This window comes from Babylonia areolata, chromosome 19, assembly GCF_041734735.1.
Source record: "Babylonia areolata isolate BAREFJ2019XMU chromosome 19, ASM4173473v1, whole genome shotgun sequence".
Taxonomy (NCBI): Eukaryota; Metazoa; Mollusca; class Gastropoda; order Neogastropoda; family Buccinidae; genus Babylonia; species Babylonia areolata.
The window spans coordinates 29,154,688-29,179,762 of record NC_134894.1 but is presented as its reverse complement, the minus strand read 5'-3'; the positions used below and the strand labels follow the sequence as shown (position 1 = coordinate 29,179,762).

General features: G+C 40.8%; 1 protein-coding gene across 2 annotated transcripts; it reads right to left on the bottom strand.

Moving 5' to 3' along the window:
* Window positions 1-681: 681 nt before the first annotated feature.
* LOC143293593 (delta-1-pyrroline-5-carboxylate synthase-like) lies at window positions 682-25,075 on the bottom strand. Of its 2 annotated transcripts, XM_076604656.1 has the most exons (16): window positions 24,671-25,075; window positions 20,836-21,136; window positions 19,583-19,729; window positions 19,025-19,042; window positions 15,291-15,401; window positions 14,438-14,590; window positions 13,610-13,831; window positions 11,909-12,071; window positions 11,152-11,295; window positions 9,161-9,378; window positions 8,117-8,254; window positions 6,699-6,894; window positions 5,931-6,052; window positions 4,582-4,768; window positions 3,070-3,165; window positions 682-1,539 (listed from the first exon to the last, which is right to left on the bottom strand). In XM_076604656.1, the coding sequence occupies exons 2-16, from the start codon at window positions 21,121-21,123 to the stop codon at window positions 1,379-1,381; spliced, it is 2,364 nt and encodes a 787-aa protein (XP_076460771.1). In that variant the 5' UTR covers window positions 21,124-21,136; window positions 24,671-25,075; the 3' UTR covers window positions 682-1,378. The 2 variants fall into 2 exon arrangements, with proteins under 2 accessions (XP_076460771.1, XP_076460772.1); XM_076604657.1 differs by lacking the exon at window positions 19,025-19,042 and having other exon boundaries at window positions 683-1,539; window positions 24,671-25,073.

Sequence of the window (25,075 nt, the reverse complement as noted above, 5' to 3'; positions counted from 1 at the left end):
GTAAATGATGCAGCACAGATTCAACAGTACATGATACAACACAGATTCAACCGTAAACGATACAGCACAGATTATCCTTGTCATGAAAAACAACATCCAAACAGTGAACACCACGCATAGCAGCTGTGTGCTGCTGATACAACCAGCGATTCACCAGGACAGCACGGCGGCTGCCAATTTCAACCAAAAGTAAACATTCACAGAGCTGTCAACGATGACCGACTGTAGTCAAACATTCACAGAGCTATCAACGACAACTAACTGAAGAGCAGCTTTCTGTCCCCGAGTATTTTACAGATACACCAATTTCTGAGTAACACACACTCAACTTTCAGCATGTAAACACAGCCAAATTTGTTCTTTTTACAGGCTCCCATGGCAACTGAGAGTAAAGGTGGTCAACTAATGTATGTCAAGCCTCTCTGCCACTTCGTTAAGTATAACAGCAAATCTTAGCATTACTTCCCTTCTGTAAACAAGTCATGTTGAATCATAAATGTCATTATTATTTCTCTAAAATAAATATTAGCAGCACTTGTGATTCGTGAACAAGACAAGATGCAGTTGACATTTTTATCAAACAGAAAATGCTCAACCTGTGAGGATTTCTTAGTGCTGATACAATCTCTTGTACAATAATGCAAAAAAAAAAAAAACCCACACAAAAAACAAAAAAACCCCCAAAAAACCCACCACCAAAAGAAAAAAAACCAAAACACACACACACACACACAAAAGAAGAAGAAGAAAAAAAAAAATGAAGGAAAAAAAAAAAGCATCTTCCTAACCCCCCAAACCATAAATGTAATATCAGTTTCATGCCAGTTCATGCTTAAATAAAGCCTATCCACAGAAAAAATCTGCAATTTTTTTTGTCAAATACACATATTTCAAAACCAACGAGGCACATACTGCAATTGAAAAATACTTCTTTTTTTTTTGCATCAGTGTGGTAGAGACCTACTTTGTCACTGAGGAAAAGTAAAAAAAAAAAAAAAATCAGCGACAACAGTGATAAAAAAAACAGGGCACTTCTTGTTCACCATATTAGTGGTAACAGCATCTGTTGAGTAGAAAACTGATCGAATCAACACACTATTGCAGTGGGGTTAAAAAAAAAAAAATGCATTGTCAGAATCAGTCAAAACAACAATAACAAAACTTGTAAGCAAACAAGCACATGCACACCGCACACATCACATACACAAACCAAATCTATTCAGGTGCACAAAAATGGCATCAACATCCAAGCATCCATCACACACTTCCATAACATCAGACATGGCATACTGTTAAAAAAAAAATCAACAAAACAAACTGAAAAAGAAAAAAAAAAGCACAGTCAAGGCTCTCGATTCCAATCTTGTCAAATCTGTCGTCACACGGGCAGATTTTCATGCAGGTACTGACAGGTGCCGTCGTTGAAGTCGCGGATGGTCTGACCACTGGCCTTCAACACCCACTTGGTGGTCAGCAGTCCCTCCATGCCCACTGGGCCTCGGGCGTGGATACGTGATGTGCTGATGCCGACCTCTGCTCCTGTCAACATAATCAACATTCAGTGAGTGAATGCGAACGTGAATATTTATTCATAATGGGCCATCGCCCCTCATGAAGGGGTGGGGTGTGTGAAAACATTAAATCAATAGTACATCACATTTAACACTGAATTCAACAAACAAAATTACAACAATATGAGTTACGCACAAAAGAATGAATCTGCACCGCCTTATATAAAATATAATTCAGTGAGTGAGTGAGTATGTGTGTGTGTGTGTGTGTGAAAAGCCTCAGACATGGCCTTGACATAAGTTTATATATGTGTGTGTGTGTGTGTGTGTGTGTGTGTGTGTGAAAAGCCTCAGACATGGCCTTGACATAAGTTTATCCAGCAGTAATTGCAGTTGTGGCTCAAGAAACAGCATACAGAGTGTCAAATAGAGTGTGGCAAAGTGGTTTGCGTCATGGACTGCCAACCTGGAAGACACAGGTTCAAGCCCAATCAGAGGTGGGTTTTTTTTTTTTATTGGCCTGTGGCTGGCTCCTACCCAGAGTTGAATGAACTATCAGCTCAAATGGGAATGCTAAGGCCATACAGTCAAGGATCATCCACTTCACAGGTGCGTTTTTTGAGACTGTTGCTCGAATCTGACCAACGCTGCAGGTGTTTGTATCTCTCAGCCTGGTTGACGCCAAGATGTTTCATGTGAACATTACCTTTTCAAGCAGTCCCAAACCTAAATGGAGCATTGATACCACCCAATCAGCACTGATCATTGTATTGTAATTCTTTTTATCACAACAGATTTCTCTGTGTGAAATTCGGGCTGCTCTCCCCAGGGAGAGCGCGTCGCTACACTACAGCAAGCACCATCCTTTTTTTTTTTTAAATTCCTGTGTGCAGTTTTATTTGTTTTTCCTATCAAAGTGGATTTTTCTACAGAATTTTGCCAGGAACAACACTTTTGTTGCTGTGGGTTCTTTTACATGTGCTAAGTGCATGCTGCACATGGGACCTCGGCATATTGTCTCATCCAAATGACTAGCGTCCAGACCACCACTCAAGGTCAAGTGGAGGGGGAAAAAAGATTCGAACCAGTGCGCTCAGATTCTCTTGCTTCCTACGCGGACGCGTTAGCTCTAGGCCATCACTCCACATCATTGAAATGTAGAAAAAATGTCCAAAAATTCTGGGACAACAAAAACCCTAGTGTCTGAAGATGATGCTATGATTTTCTGGAATGGTCTGTGAACTGAAGTATACCTGTAACTGCTCCCCTGTTTTACTCCTGTTCAGTGTAAACTTTACACTTGTGTCATAAATACTTAAACGTTGCCTCTTCTACTCTTGTTCCATGTAAACTTTATACTCATGTCTTAAACTTTCAAGTGATGCCTCTTCTACTCTTTGTTCAATGTAAACTTTACATGTGCAATTTGCATCATAAACTCTTAATGAATAACAGTATATTTATATAACACTTTTTGAAACCCAAAAGCATTTACTGGAAACAAAAAAGTAATATACCCCCACACACAAAGACCTATTTATAGCCTGGTCTGCCTTACCTAAGCCAAAGCGGTATCCGTCTGCAAACCTGGTGCTAGCGTTCTTGAAGACACAGGCACTGTCCACTAATTTCAGGAACTTTTCAGCATTGTCATCTGAAAAGAAAAGCAAAATAACAACCCACATGCACGTCAAGATTCAGTGACAGATCAGACTGTCATACAGCTGATTCAGTCGAAGACAAAACCTGTGTCTCCTTGACACAAATCTGACTCAAACAAAGTGTTGTGCGCAGTGTGAAGTTGCTTCCACTGTGATAGCCACTTTTAAGGCATCTGTTTGATAAAATGTGTGTGTGAGCTTTACAGATCTCCATGTTGTTTGTACTGAACGTATGCATCAACATCCAGTCCTTTTCATGCTGTTTTGCCTAAAATCAAATTAAGACATTTATCAATTCAATATATACTGTCTTCCTAAGCTGCTATGGCGCCCCTTTCCCTAAAAAATAGGTTAACTGAAGGGAAACACGTTCATAGTCCTTTTTAATCTTTTTGAAAATTATATCTTAATTGCAAAGTTTAATCCAGTGTCCTTTACATATAAATGGCAACTCTTTTACGCACAAGGGTGCCCAGAGACATGCAAGTGCACGAACAAAGCACTCCATATCTAACATTATTTAGTTTTAATGCAAACACTTATATGCATAGAAAACACCCCATATCCAATTACACTTAAACTTTCAAAGATTTCATTCAGATCCTTTAATCACATTGCATCGCATGCTTAACCCATTCAACCCTGCCTTTTCGATGCAGTAAAAAATAGAAAATACACTGAAATCAAATGGTTTTCTCTTCAAACTGACATGCGTTGACATAGCTGGAAATACTGTAGGTAGGAGTCAGTTCCCTTGGCTTGCCGTTTATGCAGATGTAGAAACTTGGAAACTGTTTTAACTCATTATACCCCACAGCTACATGCCTGCTACAACTCCCCTGGACCAGCACTACATGAGACCAATGCAGAAAAAAACAGGGTGGTTCACTAAAACCTTGAAAAACAATGAAGAATTGCTGATTTCATTGGTCGAACAAAAGCTTTGTTTTCATGCTTCCAGAATCTGAAAACAGTTCAGTTCAGAATGCCAAGTGTACCAAGCAAGAATAGATGAAATTAGAATAGTTGTTGGTACCAAAATACACATCCCTGGTCCACAGGGGAAGTAATCATGGTACGAGTTAACTCTCTCCATACGAACGGCGAAAGAGACGACGTTAACAGCGTTTCACCCCAATTACCATCATCAAAATATTGCAAGCGGAAGGCTCTTATACTGAAGAGGTGAATGTTGACAAAGAATACCACAATTCTGACGGCGGAAGCTAAAGGTTGGGTCATTGAGACACCCACTGGACATCCGAGGGGTCTGTGTAGAGGAGAAGAGAGGACTAGCCGTACTGAGTGAGTTAACTTGTACCTGGAGTAGAATGAGTTAATGAAACAGTTTTGATGCCCTAGCAACGCTTGGGCACAGGGATGAACGGGTTAAAGCACCACTGACTGACCGCTGTTGGTGATGATGCTGTCAGTGTGAGAACTGCCGTATTTGTTGATGTGGTCGATGGCTTCATCCAAACTCTCCACCACTTCAATGGCACACTCCATTGCTCCGTACTCTGTCTTCATGGACGCCGACAGGGAAGGACCGAACTTCAACAGCTTGGACAGCTTGGGGCCCGGGTGGAAATCCACCTGTTGGTACAATACAATACAGTGCAATAGAATACAATACAATACAACACAATACATCTTTATTCATCCATTTGGAAATTAAATTGTGCATCCACAGGCAGACCAAAGAAAATGGACCTGTATTTAATGATAGTGCTTAAAGTGTTCATGTGGTGCAGAATCTTGTGCAGAGACAAATCAAAGCACTTACACGCCAGTCATTCACATGCATGTATACCTCTTAATTCAGAAGACAAAGATAAAATTCATAAGAAAAAATGAAGAGAAAACGAGAGAAACTGTACAAGCCAAGCAGGAAGATGGAGGGGAGAGGGCATATACTCTGGAAATAGGTAGACCATGAATGATTATCAAAATTCTCTACCTTTATCAATACTTTGTGTAACTCCCCCCCTCACCCCCCCCCCCCACACACACACACACAAACATTTTATGTGAAAACACCTTTTTTTTTTTTTTTTGCATCGTGCACACAATGGCATAGAACATTCCACCGTTTGAAAATGCAAGAAAGGAGGCAAAGCTAAAACACACACAGCCCTCTCCCCTCATATTCCTCCGCTCCTCCTATAACAGATGTGTGTTGATGGTGAGTGAGAGAATGGTTGGAGTGGGTTTAAACAAATGAACATTCACATGCTACACTTCTTCTTTTGTTCGTGGGCTGCAACTCCCATGTTCACTCATATGTACACGAGTGGGCTTTTACGTGCATGACTGTTTTTACCCCACCATGAAGGCAACCATACTCTGCTTTCGGGGGTGTGCATGCTGGGTATGTTCTTGTTTCCATAACCCACCGAACGCTGACATAGATCACAGGATCTTTAACGTGTGTATTTGATCTTCTGCTTGCGTATACACACTAAGGGGGTTCAGGTACTAGCAGGTCTGCACATATGCTGACCTGGGAGATCGGAAAAATCTCCAACCTTTACCCACCAGGCGCTGTCACCGAGATTTGAACCTGGGACCCTCAGACTGAAACTCCAACGCTTTAACCACTTGGTTGTGGCGCCCGTCACATACTACACAAATTCAACAGCAGATAACCAAAATCAGGGTGCAGACATTCGGGTGGATGGTCTTTCAACAAAGCCAACTCGACTCTTTATATAGGTTAGCAGTAAATGTTATAATCACCAAAGACAGCCATGCTCACCCCTTCGTTGCGAAGTTTTTCACAGATCTGGTCAAACAGCGGGCCTTGCCGGTGTTTGTTGTGAATCAGCAATGTCTCCATGGAATTACAGGCAGCAGGGTAAGAACATTTGGAATCCACAACTGGAAAGACACAACACTTCATTTTAAGTTTGTGTGCATGTGCACATACGTGCAAGTGTGTGTGCACATGACTGAAGCCTGACTGAATGACACAGGAAATGAATGATGAAGGTCTAAAGGCAAGCTTTAGTCAGTTCTACCCTGGTGGGTAGTCTATTGTGCAAATGACTTTGTGACTGTCAATACTGCATGCGTGGTTTAAGCTGACATTTAAACATTTCATGTCTTTTACGTAGACATATCGAATGATTGTGATTCTCATGTACTGTTTATGAGTTTATAACCACAAACTGATTTCTCTATTTGGAGATAATAAAGTATTGTGTATTCTATGACATGCAATGTTAGTTTCAGGATACAGGGAATATGTGTGGCATGCAAAGGGCAAATTGTCCACAATATTAACCTAACAAATGATTTTCAATTGGTTGTCCTTTTTTTCCTTCAGAAATTAAGAGTTCAAAATCAACATAACTAATGATTTTCAACTGGTTGTTGTCCTTTTTTTCCCCTTCCTTCAGAAATTAAAGTTTAAAACAGCACCCAAATCCAGCTTTTCAACTCCCCCCCCCCCCCCGGGGGAAGGCACTACATAAGTAAGCACATCATATGTTATCACTGGATTTTCAAATTTGCAATAACTAACCAATGCGAATAGCCATCTCCGGGTCCACATCTTCATCAATATACACATGGCAGATGCCCTCGCTGTGACCCAACACAGGAATGTGCTGACTCTCGTTCTGGATCTGACGGATGAGTTGAGCCGATCCTCGTGGAATGATCAGGTCAATGTACTCGTGCATGTGCACCAAGTCTGTGATGTCCTCTCGTCGACTGACCTGAACACACAACACACACCATGCACTTTTACACATGTGGAATGATGAGGTTGATGTATTCGTGCATGTGCACCAAGTCTGTGATGTCCTCTAGTCGACTGACCTGATCACACACACACCATGCACTGTTACACAATATGAACACAGTTTCAGTATCATGGAGGTGCCAAAGCATGCAGACTGATCCATATGTGCTACACCACATCTGCTTTCTGAAATCAAAGAAATGGAGCACATGCCTAACCTTCAAAGCTGATGCACTAGTCAGACCCTGAGGCCTGTTTGTGAACACAGACATGTAACAGTGACATTAACTGACACACTTTATTAATTAAATACACTTTAGGTCATTGGAATATGGTATTCAGGTGCAACACCTGTGTGTATGTGCATGCAAGGTTTACTATAAATGTGCTGGATCACTGTTCACAGCACCATCCATATCGAAGTGACCTGCAAACTACAGACAGACCTGCAGTAAGAAAGGGAAAAGCTGAAAAAAACACCCCCATCATTATTAAAACACAGTCTGTTACATAACTGAAAACCCCTGGTACACCAGATTCAGAGAACAATTAGTTCTTTCAAATCTAATCTTAGAACATTTGTTCAACCAATATTTCAAACCACAGATCTGTCCCCCTACACCCCCCCCACCCCGACCATCTTTGTGGGTAAGGTGGGAGAGACATGAAACTTGAGTGATGTTACACTGTTTTTAAAGTAATATTTTGTTTTAGTGAGTTTGTATCTTGACATTTGCTTTATCCAATTCAAGTGTCTTATTCATTCCACATGTATTGTTTAATGCACTTAGAGTCATAAGAGGTTGGGCTCTCTCGCTGGCATGACAAATGAGTAGACAAAGCTGATCTTTTACTCTAGTGGGTCCTCAGGTGTGAATGAAGACACATCCTGGATGTACCCAGCCGTCCACATACACTGCAGGTAAAGGAGTTCAGGGCCATAGTCCCTTTCTTTTGCACCTTTCCCATTTATTTCAAAGACCTGTTCACCTGTTTTCCTTGATGATGTTCAACCCCATTGCACAGACCAGTCTCCACTGGTCGCAATGTACGGCTGCCACTTGCCAGGTTGAGGTATCAATGTTACGGCCACCATGGCAGTGAATTCACATCCACTTTGGAACAGCAGAGTAAGCTTTGTAAAAACACACATCATTATCATCATTATCGTTATCATCAAGATGTGCACAATTTACCAGTCCTATGGTCTCTGGCAGCGCGAATGGCTTCAGAGCCTCCTGTACAAGGGAGTGGAGAATCTTGTTGCTGTGGAATGCCTCACGTCCCCCCTTCAGCAGCAGGCCGTTACCACTGCAGATGGAGAGGGCTGCCACCTGCACACAATAACGCCACTTTCTAAACAACCGTGTTCATTATTTGTGTTCTTTTGGTATACGTTGCTCTTTTTCTTTTCTTTATTTTCTTCATTGTTCATCATTGTTGTCATTTATTTATTTATTAATTATTATTATTATTTTATTATTATTATTACTACTACCCTTTTTTTTTTTTTACATTATAATTATTATTTATTTATTTATGTAAGCTTATCTATTATTTACTGACTTTATTTTATTTTTATTTATTTATTTATTTATTTATTCATTTATTTTTTTATTTTATTTTTTTATTTATTTTTTATTTTTATTATTATTATTATTTTTTTCTCAAGGCCTGACTAAGCGCGTTGTGTTACGCTACTGGTCAGGCATCTGCTTGGCAGATGTGGTGTAGCGTATATGGATTTGTCAGAACGCAGTGACGCCTCCTTGAGCTACTGAAACTGAATCTTTATTTTCTACTTATTCTTTTTTTCATGCACACACCAGATGAAGAAAAAATATACAGACAACACACACACACAAGGTAATTCATATGGCAGGAGCAATGTAAATCTCAGTGCACATAAGAGAGTAAACACTGTTGGCATTAGGTCAAAGTCACATATTCTTCTTCTTTGTTTGTGGGCTGCAACTCCCATGCTCATTAGTATGTACACGAGTGGGTTTTTATGTGTATGACTGTTTTCATCCCATAATGTAGGCAGCCATACTCCGCTTTCAGGGGTAAGGTCACAAATAAAAGAACAGAGCACAGATATAAGATTTTTTAATCATTTAAATATATATATATTTTTAACATTTCCTCTGGGTAACTTAAAACGAGTAACGCACAAAACAGGAATGTCCAACCAACCAACATAAAAAAATGCAAACATTTAAACATTCTTAACCAATGACCTGCGGCAGAGCGTCGGGGCGAGACTCGAAGATGACCAGGAGCACCCCGATGGGCACAGTGATCTGCTGCAGCTCCATGCTGTCCGACACCTTGGTGCGCTTCACCACGCGCCCCAGGGCATTGTGGGAACTGTTGGCAATCTGTCGCAGGCCAGCTGCCAACGTGTCCAGCTTCTCGTCGTTCAGCAGCAGCCTGGCCATCAGGGGCTGGCTCATGCCTGCAACATTGTATTTATTGTATTACTCTTTTTTGTCACAACACATTTCTCTGTGCGAAATTCGGGCTGCTCTTCACAGGGACAGCGCGTAGCTGCCTTGCCACCCATTTTTTGTATTGTATTGTATTACTCTTTTTTTGTCACAACAGACTGGACAGCTGAAGCCCATTTCAGACTGTGGACAAGTGAGAAAACTGTATCAAGGCTTGCTGGAAAAAAAAGGGAAAATGGACTAAGAAGGCAGAAAAAGCTGACAGTGTAAGAAGAAAAAAAAGGGCAGAAACAAAGAGAGCAATAGAAAAGAGGAAAATTCATGCACAGAATTTCCACAAGGCAGGGATGCCATTTATTCTGAAAGACCCCTGGCACCCCCATGGGGGCAGGATGGCAGGGGCACACATCCCTACAACTTGATGACTAAAGAAGCAGGCAACAACAGGAAGCAAGGGAAATAAGGAAGGTGGCAGAATGGCTAAGACATTCATAAGCCTTCTTTTTCTTCTGCGTTCGTGGGCTTCAACTCCCACGTTCACTCGTATATACACGAGTGGGCTTTTTACGTGTATGACCATTTTTACCCCGCCATGTAGCAACCATACTCCGTTTTCGGGGGTGTGCATGCTGGGTATGTTCTTGTTTCCATAACCCACCGAACGCTGACATGGATTACAGGATCTTTAACGTGCGTATTTGATCTTATGCTTGCGCATACACACGAAGGGGGTTCAGGCACTGGCAGGTCTGCACATATGTTGACCTGGGAGAGAGTAAAAATCTCCACCCTTTACCCTCCAGGCGCCGTCACCGTGATTCGAACCCGAGACCCTCAGATCGAAAGTCCAACGCTTTAACCATTCGGCTATGGCGCCCGTCACTCATCTGCCAATACAGAGTTTGTGAGGGTCTGGGTTTGAACCCTGGTCCTGCCCTTTCTCCGAAGTTTGATGGGAAAATCAAACGGAGTGCCCAGTTATTCAGATGAGATGAAAAACACAACTCCCATGAACAGCACGCACTTGGCGCACTAAAAAAAAAAATCCCACCAAACCCATGGAAATAATAGTGTCTTCTGACAAAAATTCTGTAGAAGAAATTCAATCTGATAGGTAGTCAAATATATATACATATATATGCATGCAGTCAAGGCCTGACAAAGTATGGTAGATTATACTGCTGGTCAGGCATCTGCCTAGTAGATGTGATGCAGCATAATACAGACTTGTTCAAACCCAGTGAATCCTCCTTAAGAAACTGAAACTTGACGACTGAGGCTCTTTGCTGTCAGCACCTCAGCACCTCAGTGCTACTATTGTTGCTCTCACCTTCACTGTAAGCACTTCAGTGCTACTACTGTTGCTCTCACCTTCACTGTGAGCACTTCAGTGCTACTATTGTTGCTCTCACCTTCACTGTAAGCACTTCAGTGCTACTACTGTTGCTCTGACCTTCACTGTGAGCACTTCAGTGCTACTATTGTTGCTCTCACCTTCACTGTAAGCACTTCAGTGCTACTACTGTTGCTCTCACCTTCACTGTACGCACTTCAGTGCTACTACTGTTGCTCTCACCTTCACTGTACGCACTTCAGTGCTACTACTGTTGCTCTCACCTTCACTGTAAGCACTTCAGTGCTACTACTGTTGCTCTCACCTACACTGTGAGCACTTCAGTGCTACTACTGTTGCTCTCACCTTCACTGTAAGCACTTCAGTGCTACTACTGTTGCTCTCACCTTCACTGTGAGCACTTCAGTGCTACTATTGTTGCTCTCACCTTCACTGTAAGCGTTGCTAACGTCCAACTGGTTGGCGTCCAGGATGTCGTTTTTACGTTCCAGCAGCAGGTCAGCCAGTCGGTTGACAATGGCCGATCGATGCTCCCCGGACAGTGCCTGCAGCTGTAAGCCTCCGTCTCGTGCTGTGTGTCACATGCACACACACACACACACACACACGAATGTAAACACACAAATGCACACACACACGTGTACACACACACATTTTATACTGCAAATGGTATTTAAGCTTTCCAACACACACCAATGCTCTATCCAACAGAAATTGTTCATTAAATTTCAGCTATAACTTATTCTAGTTCTATTCAAGACTGCATACTGGCTATATAATGGTTCAGTGAGTGGCACTTCTTTTTCAGGAATCATTGTTATCCAAAGCAATGTTATGCAATGCCCTGTAATGTGTGTGTGTGTGTGTGTGTGTGTGTGTGTGTGTGTGTGTGTGTGTGCCTACACATGTGTGTTGACAGGTAGATATCTATGTATGGATGGGTTAAAGAATTATCTATGTATTTATGAAATAGCTAACATTTATCTGTTTATTAGTTATTCATTGTTTGTTTCTCTATCTATCTATTCACGTAATCATTGTGCATTTGTTCGTTCATCTATCATTCATTCATTCATATATCATTTATTCATTTATGTGTTTGTTTAATGGATTCATATATGTGTTGTGCTCCGTTTTATAAACTGTCAAGCGTATCAAACAAAACAAAACAAATAAAACCTCACCCTGGCGTGCCTGCACCTCCACAGGGGTGCCCTCGGAGGGTGTCTTGGTGAAGAAGGTGCCCACCTTCTTGCCCTTCACGGTGTTGATGATGGCCTTCTCCTCACAGCCGTTACAGATCACCACTGACACGCCGTTCTTCAGCGCCCATGAGGCCGCTTTCACCTGTCGGCCACAAGTCACATATACACCGTTGTTGTTACAGGAACAGCACGAAAATTCATTAAAAAAAAAGAAGAAGAAGAAGAAAAAAAAAAAATCACTGTAACAGGAACTGCTTGAAAATTTATCTAAAAAAACCCCACCAAAACCAAAACCAAAAAAAACCCCAAAAAGAAACAAACAAAAAAAAACAACAACAAAAAAACACCACCACCACCAACAACAACAAAAAAAAACAACCCAACTTTTTTTCACTGTCACAGGAATGGCTTTAAAAGTTATTTGCAACAACAACAAAAACTTTTCACTGTATGTGTTTTTGTTGTTGTTTTTTAACTAAAGAAAGTAATGTAATAATTAATAACAATAATAATAACAATAAATATAATAATAATAATAATAATAACATATTGTACTTATATGGCGCATACTCCCCATGTAAAGGGCTCTAAGCGCCTCACATGAGACAATACATATGCAATAGTGCATTATACTACACAAGAGCACATGAGGACATAGAAGTGGAAAAAAAAAGAAGAAATATACCAATACAACAATAGTACAAATTGCCAATTTAATGCCAATTTGATTAACCACAGGAAAAAGGCACAAAATACACCCCCCACACACACATACACACAGCAAACACTGACCCACAAGCCCACACACCACAGGGAGACCCCAATGGAGGGGGGACACAAGGGGAGTGTAGAGGGGACAGACAAAGGATTATGCTTGGCCACATCCAAAGGCCATTTTGAACAGGTGAGTTTTAAGTTTTATTTTGATGATGCATGTGCTGGTGCCCTGTACGTATTTTTGATAATGACTTAAGTATGTCTTTGGGTGATGTGAAACAGTGAAACTGATCTATCCAGCTGAGCCCCCAGCCTGGTTGTGGTAGAGTTTGGGGGATTCAGGGTGAGCAGTGTGAGGATATGCCACTAACATGGCATGGAAAACTGGACAACAATAACAACAAAATAAATAAATACAAAAAACCAAAAAAAGAACTATAACAAATACTTCATATAGCAATATTATAAAGTATGTGTAGTGAAATATTAATTTAACGGTTGTTGGAATACCGGCCAGGTATTTTTCACATTGTTATCAATCACACCATACAGCCACGCACAATGTGGGTACTTCACATAATAAATAATGAATGAAGGGTTATCAGAAGATGATCAGACATTTTCCATGGTCCTAATGTTACCCATTCCAGCCCACATAATTTGACTTGCAGTTTATAACTTGACTTACATACTACTCTGCAGAACCTTAGTGAAATGAGATAAGTATGAAATGAATCATAAGCACTACTACTACTTTTTGTGCACTTTTATGTGGAGTAATTGATTTTGGTGAACAAAAGGAATGTAATCACAAGAGAAGAAGTTCAAATAAGTAACAGTGACTGACAGCCTGACCTGTAAGCTCTGTTTTATCACGGTCAGATGACAGCCCTTAACTGACGAAAACAGCAACAGTCAAGGGTTTAATGGTCATCACAGACCAACCAGGCAACCAGCTCTCACCTTGTTGTCCATGCCACCCACTCCCACACGCGACTTGTCTCCAATGATGATCTTGGTTCCGTCAGGGCTGAGTGGGCAGAAGGTGTTGAGCAGGCGTGAGTCAGGCAGACCTGGGGGTGCAGTGTAGAGCCCGTTGACGTCACTCATGATGATCAGAAGCTCCGCCCCAACATCTACGGCCAGTCGGGCTGCCAGGCTGTCGTTGTCCTTCACACTGATCACCTGTTTCGACATTAGAGTGAAACTATTTCTGTTCAATGCAATGTCACAAATAAAACGCATATGATGGCCCTGTGCTAATGCGCCCAACTAGAACGCGAGCGTCCATACAGGGACTGGTATTTTTACTTCCTGATCTACTAGACCTTGAGTGGATGCTAGTATTCTGGGGGATGGTAAACTGAGGTACCATGTTGGACTTTTGATCCAATGGTCAGGGTTTGATCCCCCATTTCAGCTTGGTATTGTTTCCTTGAGAAAAGCACTTTACTCCGATTTTCCTCATTCCACGCAAGTGTGAATGGGAACCTGACTTGGTTTGGGAAGGTTAAAACAGTGGGAGGAGAGGAATGGGCCCACATTCCTGTGCTGAGCCCTGGACACAGTCGATATGAATTCACTCTTACAATGTCATGATGGCCGTAAAAGGCTATGGGACCATTAACCTTTGACAGAACTCTTTTAGGCTGTAAACCCATTATGTTTATTCCTATCATATTGCACCCACATGATGCATACAATTCACACAGAATGTTATTCATCAACACATTACTGTAATATCTAAATATTATACAACCCTATGACACAGAACAGAAAACAACATCTCACCCCCGCCAAATCTTTGTCGGGTTCTGGCGGTGGGGCCACTGCGTCGTTGGCGTTGATGATGGGAACGATCTTCAGGGCCACCAGTTCGGACAACGTGCTGCGCAGGTTCTGCCGACTGTACTCGTTCTGGAAGTCAGGCTTTGTCACCAGCACCTGTGGACCCAGCAAGTCACTGTGTCACAGATAATGGGATCTGGCAGTGTGTGAAAAGTCAAACAAACCAACAACGGCCAAAAACTGGAAAGCAGTTTCCAAAACAAGTGATGGTACCTGACAATTCAAACAAAGATCTTAGCAATATAGTATACAGCCTACACACACACACACACACACATGCACACACACACATGAACACATACACATACAAACAGGACCCTCCAAAATTCCTCCATTGTTTTAAACCCGTACTGAGAGAACAAAGAATCATACACACACATGAATGCACACATGCACACACACATGCCCCTCCCCCCCACCCCCCCTACCCACACATACATCAACAGGACCTTCTGAAATACCTGTGCCATTTTCAGCCCATATTGAGAGAACGTGGATTCATACATGTACACACATAAATGTAAACGCACCTCATATGTGACCACCTACACACACATGCAAATACACACACACACTCGCATGACCCCCCCCCCTCCCCCCAAAAAAAACTCACAAAAAACAACAACACAAACAGGACCCTTTGAAATACCTTTGCTGCTTTCAGCCCATACTTCGAGAACATGGAGTCATACATGTACACACATGAATGCATGCACACACACACACACACACACAAACACACATGAAAACACACAGACAGACACAAATTCACACTCAAACGAACTCTCCAAAATACCTGTGCTGTCTTCAGTCCGTACTGAGAGAACATGGAGTCATACATGTACATGAGACCACTCTGGCCGGCAGCAGCACACGCTCTGGGCTCCAGAGAGGGCGGCCTCACTTGCTGCACAATGACAACCTTCCACAGTCCAGGTGAGCACACACACCCAAAACACCTCCCAGCATTCACACCGTGTAAAAGCTTAAAACTACCCCCACCCTTCCCCCTGCTGGTTCTTTTACCACAGGGTCATTCTGAGCTAGCCTGAACTGACACCTGGGGTCATTTGTGGTTGGTCAAAATTGACCCCCCCCCCCTTCCCTCGCTTTCCTCTCCCCAAGTTACAAAGTAACCCTCTTTCTAAGAGTTTGATCCAGCTATTGAAAAAGGAGATGGGGTTGTTCTGGGGTAGCCTTTACTGACCTCCTTTCTATTATGATTTGATCAACGGAAGGAAATGTGGGGGAGATCTACTTTATTGGCTTTTAAGGATTCTAACTAGGCCAAATTTGCCCCCTGGAGAACATTTCAAGCTGGCCTAAAGCTAACCCACATATCTATTACGCTGGGATGGAGGACGAGGGTAAAATCTGATTAAGGAGTTTCTGACTAGCTGAACATTATCCTCGGAGATTATTCCTGGCCAGCATGAGCTTATGTCACAGGGCGTCTGATAACAAATAAACATGCCACTCTGACAATTTGAAATTGGATAGGATGTACTGCACATTCACTGAGTGGGTCTCTGGCATGTTCCAAAAATTTCCAGGATGAACACATTAAAAGAGTAAAAATCCTGTATCTGAGGTTTAGTTTGACATGAAGATTGAGTTCAGTGAAGAAGAGTTGTTTCTCTTCCCTTGGCCCATAAACCTAACTGATTAACACTGCGAGGAATACCTGCTTTTCTATGTGTGCAGCAATGCATATTTGATCAGTATTTTGTAGTCTGGGACCCATCCCCCCCCCCTCCTAAAATTATGGTAAAAGAGTCTCCAGGACCCTTAATATTTTTAAAAACTTATCAAAAGCCCTGTGTCAGACATATGCATGCACACACACACACACACACATACTAAAAACAACAACAACATACAAATTAAAGAAAAAAAAAAAAGAAAAAAAAGAGAGAAAAAATCAAAGAAAGAGGTGGACGTGTATCATTCTGCATGAAAGCATCGTTCAAAAAACACAATACAAGCATTCTGGACCTGAAACATTTTGCAAGCTCACATACATTTGCAGTGACTGAATCAGGTGCCAGCATCCAGAGATAAAAAGAAGGAAACTGTGCTCTTTAACATTCAGCACAGTAACAAGGAACACCAAAAACAAAAGCAATAAATGGGTGCTGATGCCCATACAGTAAGCCCTCAACCAAAGCTCAGATGAATACTTGGGTAAAACCACTTGTCAACACTGCACACAAAAAGTATATATACACACAAAAAGTATGTGTATACATGCACAGAACTGCACACTTTGGCGTAAAAGGAATACAAAATCATGACAACCAAAGCTAAATCGAAATTTGAATCAACAGCACGATACCATTCTGGACTGGAAGAAAAACAACAACAACTGTAATTAAGATTTTCTTTGTAGCACTCACTAGCTGCTAATGTCAATTAAATTCTATCAAAAAGGAAAAAAGAAAATGAGATGCATCACTCATCAATCCACCCAGTCTCAGTTATTCTGATACACACTAGAAATTGAAATCAATAAAATGTGGTATCTGCAGATTCAATTGCAGCTGAGCAATATATTTATTGCCAGTACTGATCCCCATCCAAACAAAGAACAAGTGCACACACAAGATGATCAGCTTGTAAACAAAAGCGTGCGCACTCACACACACACGTACATATACACACACACAGTTATACTGGTACCTAGACAGCCACACAAAATATGGTGGAAGATGGGGAATGGGGTAGTGTGGGGATTAAGAAAACAGCTGGTGGAAGAAGGGGAATGAGGCAGAGGGGGGATTACAAAAGAGATGTGTCTCATGCATGACTCTGAACACAGACAAGGAATATTTTTGCTGGAATACCCATTAGCTGACAGTAAAATAATTCCATTAACAGTTAGGTTTGAACTGAAATATGACACTACAGAAATAAAGAAAAGCATGCATCAAATCTTTAAAAATATAAAAACTTGCACTAATTACAATCAGAGCACACTCATAAACACACACACACACACACACAAACACACACACACTGTTAATGTGAATATTCATGAACAATGAATTTTTTTCTATTTTGCACCAAACCTTCTGATATGTCACAACTACTATGTCACTGAGGGTTGACCCCCCTGCCCACCGAACCACTCCAATGATTTAATGACTACCTCTTGACATTGAGTATAATCTGTTCTTGAGATAGCAATCCAGCATGATATTTACCGAACAGGATGGTCGTAAAAAAGATGTAAAATACAACCACACATACAGACGTGCACATGTACACACTCACACATCAAACTGCATATACTTAAGCATGTATTCACAGACACAAACACTATCTGCAGCCAGTTCAGCAAGTTTTAAGCAAAATGGAAAATTTCCAGCCTTAAGACAGCGTCTGTACAAAAATCTTTCTACATCTGGTCTGAACAACACTTCACAACTTTGTCATGATATCATGCTGTAACACATTTCATTCCTTGTGATATCAGTATGTACTTGCAAAGACTGTGGAAGAGGAACTCGTGCCTTGAATCCTACTTTCTGCTATAATGCTCAGAAACTAAACAGTCTTCCAGTAAAGCAATGTAAGTCTGCCAGCATTGCTGGTGACCCTTGATACAAGAGTACTGTCCCTTGACAAGGAGTGTGCACTTGCAGGGCCCACGGAATGAGGGATTCATGTTTTAACCTTATTTTCAGTTCTGTTTTCGTTTTTTTTTTTCTCTCTTGTTTTGTTTGCTGTGCTACAAACTAACTAGTCTGAACTGTGTAGAATAGCACTTTATGGTGGTGATGATACTGAAGAAAAAATAGTAATCTCTCATGTAAGGGAAAAAACCCCAAAAAAACCAACAAAATACATCCTAACCAGTTTCATTCATTTCACAAATCAAACATGTCTCAGTTATCACTTCCCAACATGCACCAAATCTTAAAACAACCCATTCAGAAACAAAATTCACTGATTATTTTTCTGAATTAATCCCTCTTTCAGTCTTGACAGCTTGAAAATTACTTGGTCTGGCGAATAATATAACTTGGGATAAAATGGGTTAAAGATAACATTGAAACAGTAAACCTGAAATATCAGTTACTCTGTGATTGTGAAAATTCCTTTTTTTTTTATTCACAGGCACATTGTTATCAAGCAACAACATATTAACTGTAATGGGGGAAAAAAGCGTCCAATGAACAGCAAACAGCGCATAGAAAATAAAAGAAGAATGAAAAAAACGCAAAGTTACTTGAAAAAAAGCAAAGCCTTGAAGTGTAACTGTGCCACTATATCTTCTCCTTTCATTCAGCTAAATTCTATACAACTGACAATTTTTTTTTCATATTCAACTTTCATTCACAGAACCTTTCTGATGGTTAAACATGTTTCTTAACACAAATAGCATCCTTTCTATAAGCAAATATGTGCATCAGGGTACAAGACTCTTGTTACACAAAAACTTCATAAACACTCTGCCACTTTGTCAAAGGCAAATTGATAATCAAAATCAAAATCCAATCTGTAATGACCAGAAAATGCCAAACAAACCTGCTGCTTGGCACCTTCCTGGAAAAGGAATGTTTGAAAATAAAAGAGAGAAAATGAAAAATACTGTATTCAAGTATGATTAGTCCAATCTAACTTTCATATAAAAGTAATTCAACTTGAAAAAGAAATTCATGTTTAACATTTTGTAACTGTCATTTTATTTTTATTTTATTGACACCCTTTCTTGAACAGTTTGTCTGAAATGTTATCTTAGGGAATGCATGCAGGAATTTTTGAATTATTCTTCAATACCATTTCATGTGGTGTGTGTGCATGTGTGTGCATGCGTGCGTGTGTGTGTTTACATATGTCCAAAATTCTTTGTTACATTTATCACTTTCTTCCCACTTCTGAATATATCAAAAACACTAGATTCTAAATAATACTTTTTGAAATAGAACAGCAGCTGTATCAAACATTCATTCCACCCTCTTCTTACTTTCACATTAAGGAAACAAACTGATGGATTTCAAAATCATAAAACACATTGCCTGAAAAAAACAGAAGATTTTAGAGCAGTCAGTCAGCAACTAGTACTGGGGTGACAGGTTGCCTTACCCCGTTTTTGTGTGGGTTGAGGTTGCTCAGATTCTGACGCATGCTCATGGACATGGCCGCCTCCTGTCTCAGCTTCTGTTTGCCGAAAGCCACGGCGCCACTGGTCACCATCACCATTTCTCTCCCCTGGGCCTGAAGTTCTGCCACCTGGTGGAAGGATGCAATAGAATAGGTTTTATGTTTTGAGTCTTTGGACTGATTTTGTTTTCTGTGTGTATTTTGCTAGAAAATGAAACCATGTCAGTGTCACACATTAAAAAACAAACAAAAACAAAACAAAAAAACAAAAACAAAAAACCCTCACAATGATGTTTCATTCATTCAAGAATTCATCCTCTTTTGTCACTTTTTCTTCAAGTAAGTTATTTTGTATAAGTGTTTATTACGCATCAAAATGATCTATGCTTAACTGAATCTGATATGCTATTACATACCATTTATTATTGACTTGACATGTGATGTTTGAGGCCCCTCCAAAGGGCCTGTTTGTTGGTCTGATAAAGAAACTATGTACTTCGCAACCACCCCAAAATAATAAAGACAAATATGCTATTACATATCCATTTATTATTGATCTGACATTTGATGTTTGAGGCCTCTCCAAAGGGCCTGTTAGTTGTTCTGATGAATAAATTATGTACAAAACTACCACCCCAAAATAATTAATTAAGATACCCATTTATTATTGACTTAACATTATCAGTTGTTTCGCTTGTCAGTTTAACGACTTCTCTTTTACGAAGTCCTTTAAGTAATTTCCTGTAACTGTATTTAGAGTTGTTTTGTTGTTGTTGTTTTTTTTTTCTTCCAAATTTCACCCACATTTTTACCCTTATTTGCCCAGTTTCTTCCAACCCTCCATTCATCCACATCTCCCACCCCTTCTAACCGATAATACTCAGATGTATCCATAAATACTTTAACAAAATGTCTTCAATCACTGATATGTGTGACGGGACATTAAACAAAATTCCTCCTCCTTATTATTGACTTGACAGGTGACGTTTGAGGCCTCTGTAGAGGGCATGGCCTGCTCATTGTTTTGCAAAATAAACTATGGGCCTGCTCATTGTTCTGCAAAATAAACTATGTACTTAGCAGCCACCCTAAAATGAATAAGATTACAACCCCCCCCCCCCCCCCCAAAAAAAAACAAAAAAAAAACACACCAAGAAAAAAAAACCCCCCCCCCCCCCCCCGAAAAAAAACCCCAAGAAAAAACAACAACAAAAAAACCATATACAAAAGCCAACCTGCTCCACAATGGAGGCCAGACGACCCAGGGCCAGCCCACACTCATCCTCCCGGGTGATGACCGCGCTGCCCAGCTTCACCACCACACGCTTCACCTTGGTCAGGTCGCTGCGCACTTCTGGAACCTTTGGCTTCGGTCCCTCTGAGTAGCCCCGCTGGCTGGCCACTGTCCACGCCTCAGTGCGGGTGCCGTGCGGGAGGCAGCGGAGCACAGAAGCAGATGTTGTGCGTGTGGCAGCATAGCATTTCACCAGCTGATGGTGGCACAAAGTCCTTGCGCTGATCATCTTGGTTCTGTATCTGACAGGGGCAGAAAATGTTTGTGAACATTTATTCACACTAGTCTAATCCTATACCCCTCACATTCATGCTCTCATACACACACAAACACACACACACACACAAACACACACACTCTTTTCTACTGCCTGACTTTTCACAGCTGTGTTAATGAAAAAGATATGATTAATCTTGCAATGGGACAGGTGCAAAAGCTGAACAGTTAAGTGTTAGACTTTAAACCTAATGATCCTGAATTCAATCCCTTTGATAGCAACCTGGTGGATAAAGGGCAGAAATTTTTCTGATCTCCCAGGACAACATACGTGCTGAACCATTACTAACTTGATCCTCTTCATGTGTATGCATATATATATCTATGCAAAAGATTTACATGCACATCATGTGTGTGTGTGTGAGTGTGTGTGTGTGTGTGTGTGTGTGTGTGTGTGTGTGTGTGTGTGTGTGTAAGAGTATAATGTTAAAGAATCTGAGAAAGCACTGTAAATCAGTGCAGCATTTCATCATAATACAGGCATTGTTTGTTTATATCTATACGTATGTATGTATGTATATATATATATATATATATATATGTGTGTGTGTGTGTGTGTGTGTGTGTGTGTATATATATATATATATATATATATATATATAGAGAGAGAGAGAGAGAGAGAGAGAGAGAGAGAGAGAGATGGACACACACACACATACACACAATGCCTGTATTATGATGTAATGCTGCACTGATTTACAGTGCTTTCTCAGATTCTTTAACATTATACTCTTACACACACACACACACGCACACACACACACACATGATGTGCATATAAATCCTTTGCATACACACACACACATATATATTATTTATTATATATATACATCTATCTTCATATATATATATACAATCAATCCCTGTATTTGTGGCTGGGGATGGGGATGGGAACTGGGAGGATAGAAGAGAGAGAGAGGGGGAGATTAGGGAGAGGAGGGAGGGAGAGGGCAGTGTCCTCAAGTGTCCTCAGCTGTCATCACTTTTGCCCTCTAAGGTAATGTACCCACAAACTTGAAACCTTCATCATGGTAAATCTATGGATGACTAAAAATCACCATTTTATAACATATTTCTTTCATTATACAAAGGACAGGAACAATCCTGCCATTTGCTCCCTCTCTCTCTCAATTTCTCTTTGCCTCTCTCCGTCGCGTGTGCCTTTGTGTGATTGCGACAGAGGAGGAATTTTGTTAATGTCTCATCACATGTACTGGTGCATGCATGTACAATTGCTTGTATATAATATTATGTGTGTGTGCATGAGTGTCTACATGTATGTGTGTGTGTATCTCCTGTCTCACTTTCACACCCATTCTTATGTCTGACAACAAATCATGGAAGTGATATCCCCAATGGGCCTTGAGTACTTCATGCCCTTCATGTACTTTGTCATTAACCTTCAACTGACTGACTAAAGCATGTTATCCCTTTTTAACCTGTACCATTGTCTGCAGACACATGTGACACAGCTGTACATTTAAGATGATTATTTTTTAACATTAACTTCCAGAATATGGTGACTTCATTGCAGACACTGCCACTGGGAGATAATATCAACTTTTGCTGTCACAAAACACAAACACATAGAACTATACAAGCATGTGGTTAGAGAAAGAACACTAGCACAAAACACAAACATATAGAACTATACTAGCATGTGGAGAGAGGAAGAATAAAAGAGAATGGTGGGTCTGACAGAACAATAATCAGACAGTGTGGGAGGGAAGGAGGTGAATGAAGGAAGGGTGGATATCAATGGGATGTGTGTGTGTGTGTGTGTGTGTGTGTGTGTGTGTGTGTGTGTGTGTGTGTGTGTGTGTGTGTGTGAGAGAGAGAGAGAGAGAGAGAAGGCAAGACAAATTTATAAAAGACACTAATCACTTTTATTTGCAAGTTTTATCAAAAGTCAAAGTACATAGCAGCTGATGTAATTACTGATCACATCTGGATTTTTTGCTCATGTTAGCATTCCCTCAGCCTGATAACACTGTGCTATTGCTTGTTGCCTGAAAGGCCTTTTTTCTTTTATTGAATGCATACATGATACATATGGCTTAATACTAAACTTTCTATCTCCAGTATCATATAACAGGTCACTGGTTTCTGAAAACTTTGATTGCGGGTCTTGTTTTCACTGATAATAGTAGCAGTAATATAAGTGAGGTCCTGTCATAGTTAAAAATGACTGATGCACATTCAGCACATCAAGCACATGTGGTTTTGTGTGTGGATTATTATGGAAGAAATACCCACTGAATGAATTATAATATATAGATACTTATATGTCGCCTATTCTCAGTCTGAGACCAAGCTCTGAGCGCTTACAAACACAAAGTTATTTGCGCAACAGGCTGTCTACCTGGGCAGAGCCGACTGACGGCTGCCATTGGGCGCTCATCATTCACTTCCTGTGTCATTCAATCAGGTTCAGTCACGCACACATATAGACATGAATAGCGAAGAGCATGTACTGTGTAGATATGTATGACAGCATTCTCTGATAACGCAGCACTGACAGCCAAGTTATTATTGTTCTTAAATCTTACAATGCATGACCATAATGACCGTTACACTTGGAGCATGCTGGATACTTTTTTATGGCTTCTATAATCCACTGAACATTGACATTCAGTTAAAAAACATGAATTACAGGATGTTTAATGTGTGTGCTTGATCTTCTGCATGCATGTATATACACACGAAGTTGGTTCAGGCAATAGCAGGTCTGCACAACTGTCAGCCTGTAAGACTGGAAAAATCTCCACCCTTCACCATCTGGTGTACATGTGCAGAATGAAATTGATTAATTGATTAGGTGTGCTTGTGCACTGAATGACAGATTCAGCTCCAAATAATTCATATTCAAAATAATATATTCATTGTTTCTATTACTGGCATTAGCCACACTCAATGGATCCACATCTATTTCTTCCATGTGTGTGTGTGTGTGTGGTGTGTGTGTGTGTGTATGTGTGTGTGCATGTATGCGCACGCACGCGCAAAGTGTGTGTGTGTGTGTGTGTTTTCTGGTTTGTCTGACTGACACATTATTGTAAAGTACTTCTGAGTTGGTTGAACGTGCTCTCTCTCTCTCTCTCTCTATATATATATATATACTATAATAATCATTGTTTGATTTGTTTGCGACTGACTATGTGATAAGATATGCATTCTAAATCAGCTGCTAAAACCTGAGTAAATTAGAGTGCAAATGGTTTAAGTGATTAAAATAAGTTTATAATCTTTCCCCAACACACACACACAGAGAACTGAATTGAATTAAATCAGTTATAATTCCCGAGGGTAAATGAGTACCAAGACAATGAGAGAGAGAGAGAGAGAGAGAGAGAGAGCTGTTTCATGCATGGGCACCAAAACTTGGTAACGTTTAACTGCAACCGCCACTTCAATGGCCAATGAGACCTTGCTTTTAATTATGTGTGCACATTTTGTCTGAACGACTGTGCACGTGTTCACAGTTACTAACAGCAACTTACCGACGAGAAAATACACGACACAATCCTCACACTGGCTGTCACTGTCGTATTTTCTTTCAACCACACCCCCGGTCGTATTTTCTTTTAATCACACCCCCGATGGTGATTCTTTCTAACTAGTTGTTCATGCGCTCAGCATGCAGCATGCGGACTGAGAAACAAACGTCGGCCTTGACAATATTCACAAACACTGCCACCACCACGACAACTTCGTGTTTCGCGAAACACCTTCGGGTGCGATCAAATCACATACAAACACACATCATTGTCTGTCGATTTGTGCTCACGCCAAGGACGTCAGTCAGAGAGTGTGTGAGTGTCCGACAGTCCATGTGGCAAATACACTCGTCGCCATCTGGGGTATTTTGAGGTCAAGGTCACATGCGTCTTCTGGGGGGGAAAGGT